Source organism: Rana temporaria, chromosome 1 (genome assembly GCF_905171775.1).
Source record: "Rana temporaria chromosome 1, aRanTem1.1, whole genome shotgun sequence".
Classification (NCBI taxonomy): Eukaryota; Metazoa; Chordata; class Amphibia; order Anura; family Ranidae; genus Rana; species Rana temporaria.
The window spans coordinates 248,087,020-248,106,106 of NC_053489.1; the positions used below are offsets into that span (position 1 = coordinate 248,087,020).

General features: G+C 44.1%; 1 protein-coding gene across 1 annotated transcript in view; it reads left to right on the forward strand.

The window, feature by feature from the left end:
* LOC120940339 (Fc receptor-like protein 5) overlaps window positions 1-16,543 on the forward strand; it is a 33,436-nt gene extending 16,893 nt beyond the window's left edge. Inside the window, exons 5-9 of the mRNA XM_040353122.1 lie at window positions 3,207-3,491; window positions 5,476-5,787; window positions 7,390-7,491; window positions 12,173-12,213; window positions 16,326-16,543. Coding sequence (XP_040209056.1) covers window positions 3,207-3,491; window positions 5,476-5,787; window positions 7,390-7,491; window positions 12,173-12,213; window positions 16,326-16,352 — 767 coding nt within the window. The 3' untranslated portion in view covers window positions 16,353-16,543. The remainder of the gene's footprint in view (window positions 1-3,206; window positions 3,492-5,475; window positions 5,788-7,389; window positions 7,492-12,172; window positions 12,214-16,325) is intronic.
* Window positions 16,544-19,087: the final 2,544 nt, after the last annotated feature.

A 19,087-nucleotide genomic window follows, 5' to 3' on the forward strand; every position in this document is an offset into this window, starting at 1 on the left:
CAGCGGATAACCCCTCGTCTGTACGAGGCCTTAGGCCTTTGCAGTTTGGGAAAACTTTTCAGCACTTATTTTTGAATGTGTCTCTTTGGAAAGGAAGGAGGCTTAAGTTGGCAGAGGTGCAGCCTCATTCGCCCTTAGCGACTGTAAATAATGTATATTTGTGTGTGTATGTTTCTCTATTTTGTTTTGCAGGTTTGCTGATCGTCTATCAAAAACTGTCGGAGAATTGGGCAGAATAGATAGATAGGCATATTTAATGTCAAAGTGTACCACTGTGTGTATTGTAAAGATGTTTTTATATTTTTTTCTATCCCTTTCCCTTTTTTACTTACTGTTAGGCCCCATACACACAAGAGAATTTATCCGCGAATACGGTCCAGCGGACCGTTTCCGCGGATAAATCCTCTCGAGGATTTCGGCGGATTTTCATGCGATGGAGTGTACACACCATCGCATTGAAATCCGCGCCGAAATCCTCTGGCGATGACGTGTCGCGCCGTCGCCGCGATTATGACGCGGCGACGTGCGCGACGCTGTCATATAAGGAATTCCACGCATGCGTCGAATCATTACGACGCATGCGGGGGATCCCTTCGGACGGATGGATCCGGTGAGTCTATACAGACCAGCGGATCCATCCGTTGGGATGGATTCCAGCAGATGGATTTGCTTGGCATGTCAGCAAATATTCGATCTGCTGGAATCCATCCCAGGGGAGAAATATCCGCGGAAACAGATCCGCTGGCGTGTACATCCCATCTGCTGGGATTTTTCAGCGGATGGATTCTATGGTGTGTACGGGGCCTTAAGCAGATTCAGGTCATGTGTTCAGGATTGAACACCATTTTGCTGTTTGGATACTAAGGACAGTATCTATTCGAGTGGGGGGAGTGTGTAGCGCCTGGTTACTTTCCAGAACCAGTGCTAGGTTAAATTTAGAGGGGGTCAGAGAGTTAGGTAACTCTGACCATGTTGATTTGTTTAAATTTGGGCCTCTGTGTCAGCTTTGGCTGTGCTGTGGGCTCATTCTGTCGTTTCTGGGGTGCTGATCACACCCCAGGTCAGCAGGTGGCAGCAGTGGAGACAAGGATTGGGTGCTCATACCCAGCAGCCTATCAGGGGGAGTTTGCCTCGCTGTGCATGCTGGGGGAGGGTATTTATGGGACAGACACCATTGGTCTGGGTCTTCTCTTCTCTCTGTGGACATTCTGTTACTGCAACTTTTACCAAATACCCCTAGACGGTGGAGGAAAACAAGGTAACATGCCACCCAAAACAAACTAGCAGCTCCTTCGGGGTTAGTGCTACAGAAAAAAAGTCTGAAAATTTAGTACATCCCCCCCCTCGATATGTTCTACCTTCTGTTATAAACATATCTAATACAATCGAATTTATTCATACATTTAGGCCAAAATGTATTCTGCTGTATGTCTTTGGTAAAATAAAATCCCAATAAGTGTACATTAATTGGTTTGTGGTAAAGTCTTTAAAATGCCAGGGCAGTACAAATCCCCCCCCCCCCCAAATGACATTCTGAGGTATTTAGTAAGAGGCTTGGCAACATTTTTCACTTTTGTTTTGGAAAATGGAAACCTTTTTAATGTTTTTCGAATTTTTTTAAAAATACTGTCACCAGTGCAGTACAGCATTATCATATGACTGGTGTGGCAGTGATCAGGGATACTGAATGGTGACAGTAGGTTAAAAAATAAATACATTTTTTATTCAATTTCTTAAAGCGGGGGTTCACCCAAAAAAAAAATGTTTAACATTACATTCAGCCGAGTTGTTAGAATGACAATCGGCTGTTTTTTTTAATCTCCTTGCCGTACATACCGTTTTATATATATATGTTCAACGCGGCTTCCGGGTATGGAATCTGCGGGACTGGGCATTCCTAATTGATTGATATGCTTCCGACCGGCGCATACAGCGCGTCACGAGTTGCCGAAAGAAGCCGAACGTCGGTGCGCAGGCGCCGTATAGAGCCGAATCCCAGTCTGGCTTCTTTCGGCAACTCGTGACGCGCTGAATGAGCTGGTCGGAAGCATTTTCCTCGACGAGTTCCTTGTTAGGCTTGTCGAGAAACTTGACAAGCTTTCTTTGCGTACACACTGTCAAGACCAAATCTCGTAGTTCTCAAACGCGGTGACGTACAACACATACGACGGCAGGGGAAGTTCGATTCCACTGGCACAACCCTTGGGGCTGCTTTTGCTAATCTCATGTTACTGCGTGTTAAGTAAAAGTTTGGTAGGAGACGATTTGCACTTTTCAGTCTGTTACAGCGTGACAAATGTGTTATCTCCATTACAAACGCTACTTTTAGCGAAGGTGCGCTCCCGTCTCATACTTTATTCTGAGCATGCGCGGGATTCTAAGCATACACACGAACGTGTTTCTCGTCGAAAACCAGCCCGACGAGGAACACGACGAGGAAATTGAGACTCCCGACGAGGAAAAATAGATCTTGTTCTCTTTTTTTCTCATCGAGTTCCTCGACAGATTTCTCGATGAAAAACATACACACGGCCGTTTTTCCTTGGCAAAAAAGCTCTGCCACCAAGTTTCTTGATGGATTCTGTCGAGGAAAACGGTTGTGTGTATGAGGCCTAAGGTATGAAATTCATTCATAATAGCTTTGATGACATTTTGATCATGTGGTCATGTACCGGGATCCACAAGTGTCTGCTGCGTGCCCCTAACCCAGAAAAGACTGGATCATGCCTTTGCCAGCCGTCTGAAGTAAATGTGCTGTGGGTGGTCAGCAAGTAGTTAAAGAGGAACTTCCAACTTTTAAAAAATCAGATACTCACCAGTGACTGGGGTCTAGCGCTGTCTTCCCACAGCCTGGTTACCAACACCCCCATCTTGGATGCAGGAGCCGACTGGTTTCCTGAAGAGCCACGCTTCCCTTTGCACATCTGTGAGCTCACGTGACACTTTTTAAATAGTCCTGAAGCCTCCTGGGGCATGTGATATGGCACAACTTGAAGCTCATCCCTGGTTTTGACTTCAGCTATTTTTTAATGAGAGTAATATACAATGTACAGTAACTCAGAACATGCATTCATTGGTTGTCCATATGAACAGGTCAAAACTGGTAAGATTGCTATGCCTTACTGCACTGTCCATGTTTGCACTCACTTTAGATTTTTTTAATTTTTTTTGCCATTCTGTTTTTAATCTGAAACTATTTCTTTCAGCATTATCTAGCGCTCCGTGGTTGAACTTTGTGCCTTCCTATGCCACATTCATAAAAGGAGAAAATGTTACAATGGAGTGTGTGGCTCCTTCTCCAGTTGCTGTAACCCTGTATCGTTTCTACAAAGAGGTAGAGATCAGAGGACCATTATCCAGCAAAGGGTTATTATCATTGCACAACATCACTAAAAATGATCAGGCTGAATATACATGTATGTACTGGAGCCCAAAAAGCAACAGAGAAATCCCATCCACTCAAAGTCATACAAGAGAGATTTATGTTATAGGTAAGAATAAAAATGTAAGGGAAATGACTGGGCATCCTGAAATTCACTGATCCAATATGTGTATAAAGATTTGTCAGCATGGTTTTACCTGCGAAAACAAGGGGGGGCATACAGTAAAAATCAGGGCACCCTCTGTTTTTGACTTGGAGGATCTTCAAGTTTGGTTGTAGAATTTTGTCCAACTGATTGGCTACAGTTTTTCAGTAGCTCATTTTGTGACACCATATTCAATCTGCAATAAAAATCATCCTAAAGAAAGACCCCACTGAGAAAAGTAGAAACTCAAAGGGGCAAATCCACAAAAAACCTGCCTAACTTAACTTTCAGCAGTTAAGTTACACTGGCGTAAAATTTCTACCTAAGTGCCCGATCCACAAAGCACTTACCTAGAAATTTTCGGCTGTGTAACTTAAGTGCCTCCGTCGCAAGGCGGTCTTCTCATCCAGGGGGCGATGACAATTTAAATGAGGCGCGCTCCCGCGCCGGACGTTCTGCGCATGCGTGTGACGTCATTTTTCCCGACGGGCAGCGCGCGAAATTACGTTACGTCGGGCTTTGTGGATTGCGACGGGACAATAAAGTTGCGTCGGGAAAAAAAAAAGTTACGCGGCGAAAAATAAAATTAGAAATTTTAAAAAAATAGCGGCGATCGAAAAAAAGGTATGTTTTTACAAGGTGTTACTAGTTTACACCTTGTAAAAGCAGTTATATTTGTCATTTTAATTTGGTCCTATCATTTTTTTTATATTTATGTTTTTTACATTATTTTCTCGTAAAAAAGGTGATACACCTTTTTTACGAGAAAATAATGTAAAAAACATAAATATAAAAAAAATGATAGGACCAAATAAAAATGACAAATATAACTTACCAATGATTAAATCAAATAAATTATCACACTAATCTGCCAAGGCACTTAAAGCACTATTAAACCCAAAAGCAAACATTTGTTATTTTGTATCTTACCAATTCTATGTAATGTCAGTATTTGTTTTCTGTTTTATGCTTTCTTTCCTCTATTCTCATCTGATGATCCAGTTGGTGAGTCTGTTATTTTTTTTAAAGAAAAAGCTCTCTTCCTGGTATATCAGTTTACAGGGATGAGACAAACAATTTAACACTGACAGGGATGCTTACATTTGTAGAGAGAGAGGAAGAAATTTGTGGTGCCGCACATCCACGCAAGTGTTTAATGATGAAATGACAGCCTCAGCCTGGGTCACCGCCAGGCTACATCCCCAACGCGTTGTGCTCCGCTCTCTGGAGCTTAGTCATGGCCTCCCATTTTAAAAAAAATTCTCAGCATTGCTCCTTCCATGTGCCCCTTGCTGCAAAGGCCAGTTATAGGTTGAGGTGGTTGCCATTTGTTTGTAATATTTCTTCAGTGAACATTTCTCCAGCTTTCTGCACAACAGATTTCAATTCAGGTAAGTAATGTGACTAAACCTGTAGGGATTTTTAAAACTAAACTTCAGCTATAAAATGAAAGACAGCAAGAGGAAGAAGTGTAAAGCTTTAGGTGCCAACATGAGCAGCCAGTCTGCAGGGGCGCTGCTCCCCTAGTTTGCATGCGGGGCACCGGACTCATAGGTATCTATGAGGTTTTTTTTCAAGCCACATGATTAGAGCTGAGGCTTGAAAAAGGTTGGGCTTGGGGCACAGAACACTGCGTCCCAAACCCACACAAACAATATTCACTATTGTCTTCCGGCTTCCCCTTCCGGCCAATCAGGACAGGAGGCAGATCAGGCTGGCCGGGAGGAGAAGCAGAGGAAGCCACAGTGCCGTGACCATGGAGGGGTGAGTGCAGACCCAGCTGCCACTGCGTGCCAATCAACTAGTAATGGTCTAAAAGGATTGTGCAATACTAATCCTGCACTTGGTCATCTATGCCCCCTAGTTGCATAGGGCACATTTATAAGAGGGCAAACTTATAAGAAAATAATAATAATGATTTTTAAAAAATAACTTTTTTACATTACAGATCATTTGCGTCCACCAATGTTGACTGCAGATCCTCCTAATGGAAGAATCAAAGATGGAGGAAATGTAACTCTGCACTGCATTATCAAGGAAAGTTATGAAAGAGCAATATTCCACTTTCTTAATGAAACAGATGAGGTGGCCAGTGTACATACCTACAAACCGCAGACAAGAGCAGCAGCAATAACCATAAATGTGAAGAAAAATAATAACACCTCCCCTACCAAATACTCTTGCCAATACACAGCAGAGATCAAGGGACGTTTACTGCTGTCACCAATGAGCCCGCAAGTTGAGATCATTATAGTAACAAGTATGTAATAACAAATAATACATCTGAATGTCTGCAATGTAGCCTTTATGTCATCCCTCCTTTCCAACTATCTTATTGACTCTCACATTATCATAGAAAGTTACTACTGTTGTTTGTTAAAACAGTTCTAGCCACTTCTGCCTGTCTGATAGAGGCAGTTTAGTGTCAGGGGGAGGACTCCTCCTTGGCTCTGGTCACATGACACAGCTGTGAGAAGTACTTCCCTCACTCTGATCTGCCACTGCATCTGGTAAGTAGAAGAAGGAGATCTGCACGAAAGGGCAATTTGTACTTACGGGTTAAAATGGGAGGGGTTCTGGGAGTACTGAGGGGTGTCTGTACTGTGGGGCTTGTACTGAGGGGTTAGGCTGGGAGGGGTGTTGTACAGGGGAGGGGATTTGTATTGGGGGGCCTGCACTGAGGCAGTTAAGATAGAAGGGGGGATGTCTGTGGTGAAGGGTTAGGCTGGGAGGGGTGCTGTACTGGGGAGGAGATTTGTATTGGGGGGGGGGCTGTACTGGGGGGGTTAAGATGGAAGGGGGATGTCTGTGCTGAAGGGTTAGGCTGGAAGGGGAGATCTGTACTGAGGGGTTAGGCTGAGAGGGGGGTGGATACTGAGGGGATATGATGGAGGGAGGGTCTGGACTGAGGGATTAGATTGGGGGGGACCTGCACTGGAGGGGGTTTGTACTGAGGGGTTAGGCTAGAAGAAGGGGTCTCTACTGAGGTCTCTACTTAAGCTAGAAGAGGAAGGGGTTCTTATTTAGCCATATCCCTTTAAGACCCTCACAGTGTTGGCACAATTTACCCACAACCACATGCGCGTGTCCCTATATTCATTTAGTTTGTTTCTTTTTTTTTCTTATGTGTGTATGTAGGCAAGGGAGGAGTTGAAAAATGATAAGCCCGGGGTGCCAGATTTGCTAGGCATGTCACTGCTCCTTGGTATCTATCCATATATTAGCTGTAGCCCATATACCCTGTGTGGTGCAAATTCCCCCTGTTTAGACCCCTGGTATTTCACCAAAAACTGTAAATAATAAAAAAAATTATTGTAAAAAATGTAATAATAAAAAAAAAATAGTGGCACTATCCACTACTCTACTGACACTGTTAGTAAATACACACACACACACACACACACACACACACGCACATGTGTTTGGGCTTTTGAGTGCACACCCTAATGCCAATGGCCCTATGCTGTAGCCACTTATACTGTTGTGATCAATTTATTTTGCCTCTTGCAATGCAGTTGAGAACCTTTGATTTAAATAACCTCTCACTGTTTGTTATTGTATTATTGTAATGGAAATCTTGTTTCTGTGTATAGCTTGTAATTATCTGTATTAACATGATAGCTAAATAAAAACAGTAGACTGTACAGTCTGATTGGTAGTCAAGAGCTTGTTATCTACTGACAGGAGGTATTTGTATTACTAAAAATAGTAACGTGAAACCTTTATAATGACAAATCTCAAATTAAGTCTGTTTTAAGTTGATAGGATCGTGAAATTGTGTATTTTTTAAATATCTATGTAGTTTTGTGTAAAATACATTTCAGAAAACATAGTGACTTTGCCTTATCCTTTTGATTTTCAGCTGGGTCTCTGCTGTGGCTGATCGCTATGGGAGTTGCTGTTGGCATTGCAGTATTGATCATAATTCTCAGTTTGGTCTATTGGATCATTTCAGGCAAAAAAGGTACAGACTATTTACTCAAAAGACACCTTATTCATTTTAATTTTACTGCTATAAATTAACATGTCTTATCATTGGGAATGCATATTAGGCCCCATGCACACGAGACGCTGGTAAATGCTGGTAAACGCGTGTTCAGAGGCAGTTGGAAGTTTTTTTCAACTGCCCCTTAACACATTCAATGCTATCCTATGTGTTCATGCACACAGTCACGTTTTGCGGCAGTTGCGTTTATCCTCGTTTTTTCAAAAGGCAAAAAATGGGGTTCAGACGCAAAAGTTTCCACGTTTCAGACGCAAAACACGGCAAACCGCCGCTAAACACAGCAAAACGCGGTACCCGCGTTTTTCCGCGATTTAGTTTGTAGGTGTTTTTAAAGGTGACCTATTTTTTTTTACATTAGGAATCTCAAAAATGATGGCAAATGATGAAAAACCATAAAAGAAACTGTAATTGCTTGCATTGCATTGTGGACAACCCACAACTTGTGGCAGGTGATGTGGCAGGTGACGTGACAAGAGGACAATTCACAACTTGTGGCAGGTGTCGTGGCAAGTGGACACTCTACAACTTGTGGCAGGTGACGTGGCAAGGTGACGTGGCAGGTGATGTGACCAGGTGTCGTGGCAAGTGGACACTCCACAACTTGTGGCAGGTGACGTGGCAAGGTGATGTGGCAGGTGATGTGACCAGGTGTCGTGGCAAGTGGACACTCCACAACTTGTGGCAGGTGACGTGGCAAGGTGACGTGGCAGGTGATGTGACCAGGTGTCGTGGCAAGTGGACACTCCACAACTTGTGGCAGGTGACGTGGCAAGGTGATGTGGCAGGTGATGTGACCAGGTGTCGTGGCAAGTGGACACTCCACAACTTGTGGCAGGTGACGTGGCAAGATGACGTGGCAGCTGATGTGACCAGGTGACGTGGCAAGTGGATATTCCACAACTTGTGGCCAGGTGACGTGGTCAGGTGACATGGGCAGTGGACAATTCACAACTTGTGGCAGGTGACGTGGCTAGGTGAAGTAGCCAGGTGACGTGGCCAGTGGACAATCCACAACTTGTGGCCAGGTGACGTGGCAAGTGGACAATCCACAACTTGTGGCAGGTGACGTGGCAAGTGGACAATCCACAACTTGTGGCAGGTGTCGTGGCCAGTTGACGTGGCAGGTGACGTGACCAGTGGACAATCCACAACTTGTGGCAGGTGGCGTGGCCAGGTGATGTGGCAAGTGGACAATCCGCAGCTTGTGGCAGGTGATGTGGCAAGTGACACGCTAAATACAAGTACACTGCTGCTCTCTCAGCTGCTACTCTGGTCTCACAAAATGGCTGAAATGGTTAACTAATACTGTTTTTTGAGCTTAGGGAGGGTCTTATGATGTTTTTTAACTAAACGCTTATAAACGCAAATGTGGTAAAACGCAGTAAAATGCCACGAAAATCGCGGCAAAACAGGCGTTTTGCACTTTGTAAGGGAATTTACCTTAAAACCTAAAATGTTACTAAACCCACAACAGTAAAATCAGTCTGTATATGCAGTAAAGCATGCTTGTAATGCCGCGTACACACGATCAGTCCATCCGATGAGAACGGACCGATGGACCGTTTTAAAAAAAACGATCGTGTCAGAACGCGGTGACGTAAAACACAACGACGTGCTGAAAAAAACGAAGTTCAATGCTTCCAAGCATGCGTCGACTTGATTCTGAGCATGCGTGGATTTTTAACCGATGGTCGTGCCTACTAACGATCGGTTTTGTCCTATTGGTTAGGAATCCATCGGTTAATTTTAAAACAAGTTGCCTTTTTTTAACCAATGGTTAACTAACTGATGGCGCCCACACACGATCGGTTTTGACCGTTGAAAACGGTCCATCAGACCGTTTTCATCGGTTTAACCAATCGTGTGTATGCGGCATTATGCTCACTGTGGAAGGGGTTAATCTTCTGGATTGTGTAAAAAGTTTGTTTGATCCTGTCTTCTCTGTTCCTCCCCTTCTTCCACTGTTCCCAATGCATCCCCTGATAGAACAGAGTCTAGGGGACAAGTTGCACATGCTCAGTTTGGTGTGTATTGCTAGAGAGGTTTTTTTTCTTGGGATAGTGTATGTGATCAGCTAAGGGCCAATCAACACTAACCAGACAGAGGGTCAAAGGTCCTACAGCTTCATAGGTCAGGGGTGAATGAAAACTCCAGACACTGATAGAAGTCACAAGACTGCTCTACAGTGGCGGTGCGTCATCTCACCTGTCACTTCTCTATCACCATAGATAGATTCAAGAGGTTGCAGGTCGGGCACCGGGCACCTGAATTACAGCACCTGATTAAAGCCATAGGCTCGAATAGGCGTCCAAAAAAGTGAACAGGGCGCTCGCTGTTCACTCAACGTTGTGTTAGGAAAGCGGAATATTTGTTTTCCTAACACTGAACCACCTCTCAGCCAATCAGGTGCTTGGGTCTGTTACCTGTCACCTGATTGGCTGAAACGACAGTTGGCAGTCAGCACCTCTCATCCAGATGTACCTGAGGCTGATGGACTTCAAATTTCCAGCCTGCACTTTCCTTTTCTAAGGAGTGTGGGCAGACACAGAGGGCTAGGGCTGAGAGGAAGAGGTGCAGATCAAGCCCTCAATACTCTCCCGTCTGTGTGGAAGAGGGGGAATTGTCAGTGTTGGCTTTGGGCAGCATGAAAGCATACCTCCCAACTTTCTGAGATGGGAATGAGGGACACCTATCAGCAAAAGTATGTAGGCATAGGACACACCCCTTGCCACGCCCCCTTAAAGGAGAATTGTACAAAAAAATAAGATTGGTTAAACCCACAAGTGCTTTTTTTTTTTACCACTACTATTTCTTTATATTGGCTTTTGGAATTTACAAATGCAGCAATTTAGAAATCAGATGAAAGTTTAGTGCTGGAAAACACTTTTTGATAGATAAAAAGTGCATTTTATATACATCTATATAGATCAGGCCAAAATGAGGGACAAATGAGGAGAATGAGGGACAGAGGGACATTGCTCCAAATCAGGGACAGTCCCTCAAAATCAGGGACAGTTGGGAGGTATGTGAAAGTGTGTAATGCCGCGTACACACGAACGGAATTCCATCAAGCTTGGCTTGCATACATACGGTCACACCAAATTCTGACCGTCAAGAACGTGGTGATGTACAACACTACGACAAGCCGAGAAAAATTAAGTTGAATGCTTCCGAGCATGCATGGGTTTTTTCCCGTCGGAATACAGACAAACGGATTTTTCGATAGGAATTGTTTCAATCGGAAAAATAGAGAACATGTTCTCTATCTAAATCCATCGGAATTTCCGACGGAAAAAGTCTGATGGGGCATACACACGGTCGGAATATTCGATGCAAAGCTCCCATCTGACTTTTTTCATCGGAAAATCCGACCATGTGTACGCGGCATTACAGACACTCTCGGCATAGCCAACTGCAGCCAGCAACCATGCTGGGAAGCCAACGTCCAGTCTGAATAATGTGTCTGGGTTTCAGGCAGTCTGAAACCTGGGTGTATGATTCCAAACCCAAATTGTTTGGGACAGGTGGCAACCCTACGTGGTTCCTGGGCTCTCTAAAATGGATCCCAGAGCCCTCTAATCAGATCCCACATTGATCTCCTGCTTCTCTCAGTGGTGAGAGGCTGAAAAACGTCCCACCGCCAATTGGGAACCAGCCTGGCTTACGCAGCTAATCAGGAGTCCTCTTTTTCCAGGGTTGCTAGGGGCAGGTCCTCTTCAGTTGTAAAAAATGTATTTTCTCTGTTTATTTTGTGAACACTGATGGTATTTTTTTTTTAAAGAGCCCAGCGCTATACTAAAAAAAATGCATTTCCATGCTCTGTGTACTGTGGGAGGCCAGATAGTGAATGCAGGGTCATGGGTTTAGTAACACTTTAATAAATGACATACAGCTCAGCTGACCTCCATCATCCAATGGTGTGCAAGAAAAAATGCTTTTTTTTTTCCCTTGCTCATGATTGGATTTTCTTTGCAAAGTGACATTTCACAGCATTCACTAAAGTCTGGGGAAAATTCACTTTTCTTGCAAAGTATACAACCTATTTGCTGGGGAGCGGAGGAAGATCACTCTGCCAGGGAAGGCAAGGAGATCGGCAGGTGGCTGGCCAGGATTTGAGCCAAGGCAGAAGAACATGCGAGCGAAGCTGAATGGGCATGCACCCCGAAACTGAAGAAATATTCCCTCCGCTCCGATCAGCAGATGATCATCAGAAAGGGGCACAGATAATGGGAATAATACAACCCCCCTATGCTAGTAGGCACGGGGTGTGTAATTCTAATTTTTTTATTTTAATTCTGCACTGATTGTCCTTGAAATTGCCCCTGCCCCCTATTAAATCGAATCTGGGGACAAAACCAGGGACAGACTTCGTCCGGGGACGGTGTCCTCAATCAGGGGACTGTCCCCTGAAACTGGGGATGTCTGGTCACCCTACATTGGGTAGCTTGTGCATGCCTGGAATGTTAGAAATGTCAGCATAGATGTTCATGACCTGAGACATAAAATAAAAGCTTTTGTTGCACGTGAATACCTAGCTCTGCCTTTAGTAAATGAATCCCATACCCAGTACTCATAATAATATATAATGTGTATCTTGGATCTACTGATTGTTTGCATGCTTGTTTTGTTTTGTTCACAGATCCACCAGAAGATGTTCCGGAATCTAAGACACAGTCTAATGTGAGTAACATTTATTTTATGTAATTATGTCACTTAAAGTGACCCTTTCGACACAAGGCCATTTGTAATATAAGCCCAGTCTATAAAAGTAGCGCATCTATACTTACCTTTCCAGAGGACCCATCTTCCTGTTCTTTTTGCAAGAATACCTGTTCCCCCCATCGCATGCTGTATTTCCACTCACCAGCTCACTCATCACTACAGGACATAAACTGCTCAAAGCATTTATTAGGCACATTCAATGTTTTTTTTGCCCAAAAGCTGAAAGTGCTGGTGGTGGGATTTTTTCAGCCTCTAAAAACTCCTCTTTTAATATGCCTGTAAACACCTATGTTGGCATGGCCACATATGCTAACATAGAGGTGCGTTTACAGGCTGTGCGCATTAGGCCTTAGAAGAAGGTCAGTAAAAGCTGCTCCCATATTTGTTTGTTATCTGTGTATTTTAAATTAGAATATAGCGCTACCCCTGCAGCTACCCCAGGCATCATCCCGGTACCATGTTTTAGAGCGGGCGGTCGGTTCTTCAGGGATAACAACTGATGAGGCTAAAAGCCGCTCGGCTGTTATCCCAGAGGAGCGAGAGGGGACGTCCCCCTCTCCCGCTGCCTTCCGCTGCTATTCTCTCGCCTCCCGAGTGAGACTGGAAGGAAGCCAGAAACAGCTTACATCCAGTCTCTTTAGTGTAAACGCGGAAGCGACATCACAACGTCACTTCCGGTTTACTCGGCTGCCAATGGCACAGTTAAAAAAAAAATACAGTATTCAGAATTGCCGTTTTTTTGCAATCTGAATACTTTGAAGTGCAAAGGAGGGATTTGGGGTCTTTTAGACCCCTGATCCCTCCATAAAGATTACCTGTCACCACCTATTACTGTCACAAGGGATGTTTACATTCCTTGTGACAACAATAAAAGTGATTTTTTTTTAAAGTGACAATGTGAAAAATGTAAAATAAAAGAAATAAGATTTGCGTAGCAAAGAAAACGCACACGTAAGTCGCGCCCGCTTATGTAAACAGTGTTCAAATCTCCCATGTGAGGTATTGCCGCGATCTTCGGAGCAAGAGCTATAATTCTAGCACTAGACATCCTCTGTAGCTTTTTTTTTTTTAAAGCGCGGCCTATGGAGATTTTTTAGGTACCGTAGTTTGCTACCATTTCATGAGTGTGCGCAATTTCAAAGCATGACATGTTAGGTATCTATTTACTCGGTGTAACATCATCTTTCACAATATACAAAAAAATTGGGCTAACTTTACTGTTTAGTTTTTTTTTTTATTCGTGAAATTGAGTTTTTTCCCCCAAAAAATTGTTTGAAAGGCCGCTGCGCAAATACAGTGTGACATAAAAATTTACAAAGATCACCATTTTATTCTCTAGATTCCCTGCTAAAAATATATATATAATGTTTGGGGGTGCTAAGTAATTTTCTAGCAAAAAATATGGATTTTAACTTGTAAGTCCCGGCCCCCTCCTTAGCAACCAGCTAGATACAGTGTAAAAAAAAGAAATAAAAAAAAAAAAGGAAAAACGTGGCAAATTCGCTGTAAAAATGCAGTACTTGCGTTTTGGATGCGGGTCCATTGAATTCTATTACATGCAAAACGCTGCATTTTGCGGGGAGGGAAAAATCCCTGACCCTTTCCAAAAACGCAGAGGCACAAAAATGCATTGATGTGAACATGTTCCATAGGAACCCATGTTAAAAAAAATTCCCTGCATTTCTGCAAAATGCATCAAAAAACGCATTATTGTGAATCGAGTCTAAAACATGACTAAAACCAGGGCTGTCTTTAATATGGTTTGGGCCCAGGGCAAACATTTTTTTGGGCCCCCCTCCAGCTTATTTTGGGCCTGGCTGATTCACATGTATGTTTTGGGCGGTCCTCATTTGTGCAGGTACAGCAGCCCATTGATTTGAATGGGCTGCCATGCCTTTGTTTCCTGCAGAAAAAAGGTGCATTCAGCATTTTAAAAATACAGTTGCCTTGAAATCCATTCTGCTTTTGCACCATGCTACTTACCTGCAGTTCTTGCACCATGCTACTTACCTGCAGTTCTTGCACACACAAACGCACTGTGTTTTTAAAAGCGTGACCTAAACATCTAAAAATGCAGCAAGTTTGACAGTGCGGGAACTGCAGATAAGTCACAGCAGACAGCATAATGGACAGACAGTGCTGTATTTCAGTGCTTGATGGGCATAGGTGTGCCGTGTGCGCAGCCTATTACATGAGGCATGCACTTTTCTTTGCAGGAAACGCAGGCATGGCGGCCCATTCAAATGAATGGGCTGCTGTGCCTGCGCAAATGTGGGCCACCAAAACACATACATGTGAACCAGCCAGGCCCAAAATAAGCCCATCAAGCAGTTAAATACAGACAGTAATGTCATGTGCTCTGAGGCTTTACTCTGGTCTGTGATTTAAAGAGTTCCTCTATTTTACACATGGCATGGCATGGGGTCCCATGGTGCTAAAGCAGAATGGACAGACGGTGCTGTGACCCCATGCCATGCCATGTGTAAAATAGAGGAACTTTTTAAAACACTGACCAGACCTGCAATGAATCATCAAATATTATAAAGACTTTGGGCACACTCTACAGAAAACTTCTATTTACAATATAGATTAGCAAACAGTGACATACCTTGAGGAGCAGGACATGAAGAAGTCAGCCTCAGGAAGAGCAAACTGGGGATGTTATAAAATCACATTCTAATTCACTTTTATATACAAGCAGCACCCAGTGGCAGGAAGGGAGAAGTGCACGTCTAAAGGGAAGCCAGGGGTGCTGTACATTTTAAAACACTGGGAAGGGAAGCAGTACTGGCACTGGCTGCGTGCCGCTGATGATTTTCAGCCTGATTTGTGGGCAGCACAGGGGCTTAACGGGAGGCAGGGCCGCCATCAGGAATTATGGGGCCACTTACTCAGCTTCAGGCATGGGCCCCCTGGAGCAAAGAACCGGGATGGGGGGTGCTGCCGCCTGAAATTGAGAAGCAGGGGGGGGGCTGCCGCAAATTTAGAAGCGGGGGGCCCTTTACAAAAAAAGAAATAAAGAAAGAAAGAAAAATATATATAAAAAAGGGGTGTAGCCATCCGGGGCCCTGGGGACCTCTGGGCCCTTTAATAAAAAGAAATAAAAAATATATATAAAAAATATATTTTAAAAAGGGGGTTGCCATCTGGGGACCTCTGGGCCCTTTAATATTTTTTTTTTAATAAAAATAAATTACAAAAAAAAGGGGGTTGCCATCCGGGACCTCTGGGCCCTTTAATAAAAAATATATATAAAGAAACATTTATTAAAAAAAAGGGGGGGGTTGCCATCCAGGGCCCTGGGGACCTCTGGGCCCTTAAATAAAAAATAAATAAAAAAAATATATAAACAAAAATAAAAAATAAACATTTATAAAAAAGATAAAGGGTGTTTGCCACATGGGGACCTCTGAGCCATTTAATAAAAAAAACAATATATATATATATATATATATATATATACATATATATAAAAGATTTTTTTTTATAAAAAAGGGGGGTTGTCATCCGGGGCCCTGGGGAACTATGGGCCCCTGGGGACCCCCAGACCTCTAAAAAAAAATTGTCCCTTTAATAAAAAATAAAATAAAAATATATTAAAAAATTGTCCCTTTAATAAAAATATATAATTTTTTTTTTTTAAATAAATAAAAAAAGGGTTTTTTTTTTTTTTTTTTTCAAAGGGGGTTGCTTTGGGCCCCCAACAGTGACAGGGCCCAGGGCACCTTCCCCATTTGCCCTGCGGTAAAGACGGCCCTGACTAAAACTAAAACAATTCAGATGACTAAAATATGACTAAAAATTGCATTTTGGTCAAGAGACTAAAATACAACTAAAACTAAAATTACATTTTAGTCCAACGATTATGATTAAAAGTAGATCAAAATTTGCTGCCGAAATTAACACTGGTGCTTCTATCATTCTTGTGTATACCATTCCGATTAAAATGTTAAAAAAAAATGGATTGATGTGCATTGTTCTATGTACTCTGTAATATGATCTAGCTACATAGATCATAATAACAATGAAAACTGTAATATTAATGCTCATTAATTATATCTTTCTTATAGGGTGGGTGCAAAGTGACCTCATTGTAGCATGTGGCAAGTGACAAGATGATGGCTTTTCCTTATAAAACAATAGCTATGAAAGCAAAGATCCGGGAAAAGACGTAAATGCATTTAACATATGTGCATAGAAGGATGGAGTACACAGTTTGTGATGACGATAATAACTCAGGGTACTTTAACAATGAACATAGATGCTTATAAATCCATCATTCACAACAGTTTGGGATTAGATTGTACTTTCAGTATGTATGTTATATGCAGTCAGTAATGTCTCGGTGACCATTTTCAAATCTGAAACCTCTACAAACTCTGTCGTAGTACCCGGCTTGTGTCAAAACGCCATTTCAGATACAGAAACTGTATTTCTAGTAGTTTTTTTAACTCATTATTTCAGCCAATTTAAATATGCTAGACATCAGTGGCGGCTGGTGCTCAAAATTTTTGGGGGGGCGCAAAGGAAAAAAAAAATTGCAGTCTCACTGTGCCCAAACGCAGCCACTGTTACATGCCATCAAATGCAGCCACTGTGCCATCAATTCGCACCACTGTGCCATGCCATTAAACGCAGTCACTGTGCCATGCCATCAAATGCAGTCACTGTGCCATCAATTCGCACCACTGTGCCATCAATTCGCACCACTGTGCCATGCCATTAAACGCAGTCACTGTGCCATGCCATCAAATGCAGTCACTGTGCCATCAATTCGCACCACTGTGCCATGCCATTAAACGCAGTCACTGTGCCATCCATTGTCACCACTGTGCCATGCCATTAAACGCAGCCACTGTGCCATACATTGTCACCACTGTGCCATGCCATTAAACGCAGCCACTGTGCCATCCATTGTCACCACTGTGCCATCCATTGTCACCACTGTGCCATCCATTGTCACCACTGTGCCATGCCATTAAACGCAGCCACTGTGCCATACATTGTCACCACAGTGCCATGCCATTAAACGCAGTCACTGTGCCATCCATTGTCACCACTGTGCCATGCCATTAAACGCAGCCACTGTGCCATACATTGTCACCACTGTGCTATGCCATTAAACACAGCCACTGTGCCATCCATTGTCACCACTGTGCCATACATTGTCACCACTGTGCCATGCCATTAAACGCAGCCACTGTGCCATCCATTGTCACCACTGTGCCATGCCATTAAACGCAGCCCCTGTGCCATACATTGTCACCACTGTGCCATGCCATTAAACGCAGCTACTGTGCCATCCATTGTCACCACTGTGCCATCCATTGTCACCACTGTGCCATGCCATTAAACGCAGCCACTGTGCCATACATTGTCACCACTGTGCCATGCCATTAAACGCAGCCACTGTGCCATCCATTGTCACCACTGTGCCATCCATTGTCACCACTGTGCCATGCCATTAAACGCAGCCACTGTGCCATACATTGTCACCACTGTGCCATGCCATTAAACGCAGCCCCTGTGCCATACATTGTCACCACTGTGCCATGCCATTAAACGCAGCTACTGTGCCATCCATTGTCACCACTGTGACATCCATTGTCACCACTGTGCCATGCCATTAAACGCAGCCACTGTGCCATACATTGTCACCACTGTGCCATGCCATTAAACGCAGCCACTGTGCCATCCATTGTCACCACTGTGCCATCCATTGTCACCACTGTGCCATGCCATTAAACGCAGCCACTGTGCCATCCATTGTCACCACTGTGCCATGCCATTAAACGCAGCCACTGTGCCCTTTAATGGTCGCCGCTGTGCCAATTGTCCCCACTGTGCCCTGTAAATTGCGTTCTTCCCCCCCCCCCGCCCGGCACTTACCTTTACTGGAGTCAGGCATCCACGTCCCTCGATGTCTTCTCCCGCCCTCGATGACTGACAGGCGTCTCAGCCAATCAGGTTACAGGTAGCCAGAACCGGCCAACGTGATTGGCTGAGACGCCTGTCATCTTATTCAAGGGGCGTACAGTCTGTGCGCTCCGAGAATAAGCTTCCGGGACCCGAGGGCTGTATTGGGAAAGCCTATCAGAGCCGTTGGCTTTGATAGACATTTCCCTACAGCCAACCAGCTGGCGTTATTCAGATGGCCGGACATTGAGCGCCGACCATCTGAATAACAGCGGCAGCGGCGAAAATAACATAGATTCGTGCAATGCATGAATCTATGTTATTTCACTCCGTGGCGGTGAGAGCCAGAGGGGGCGGCGCTCCAGCGCCCTCTATGGACGAACCGCCACTGCTAGACATTATCTAACAAACAAACAAAATAGCAATTGTCCAATATCTGGTGGTTCCACACATCTAGGCAGCCATTATTATTTTATGACAATGACTTAGGCCTCGTACAGACGAGAGGATATCCGCTGGAAATGGTCCGCCGGACCGTTTCCAGCGGATAAATCCTCTGGCGGATTTGGATCTGATGGCTGTACACACCATCAGATCGAAATCCCCGCGGAATACATCCGCGGTGACGTGGCCGCGCCGATGACGCGGCGACGTGCGCGACCCTGGAAGGTAAATACTTCCACACATGCATCAAATCATTACGACGCATGTGAGGGATGGGAGCGGACGGACTGATCCGGTGAGTCTGTACAGACGACCGGATCAGTCCGCTGGACTGGATTCCAGCGGATAGATTTCTTAGCATGCTAAGACATTTTTATCCGCTGGGAATCCGTCGGCTGGATTTTTATCCGCCTGAAAATGTCCGCTAGGCCGTACACACGACCGGATCTATCTGCTGGAACTGATCCGCGGA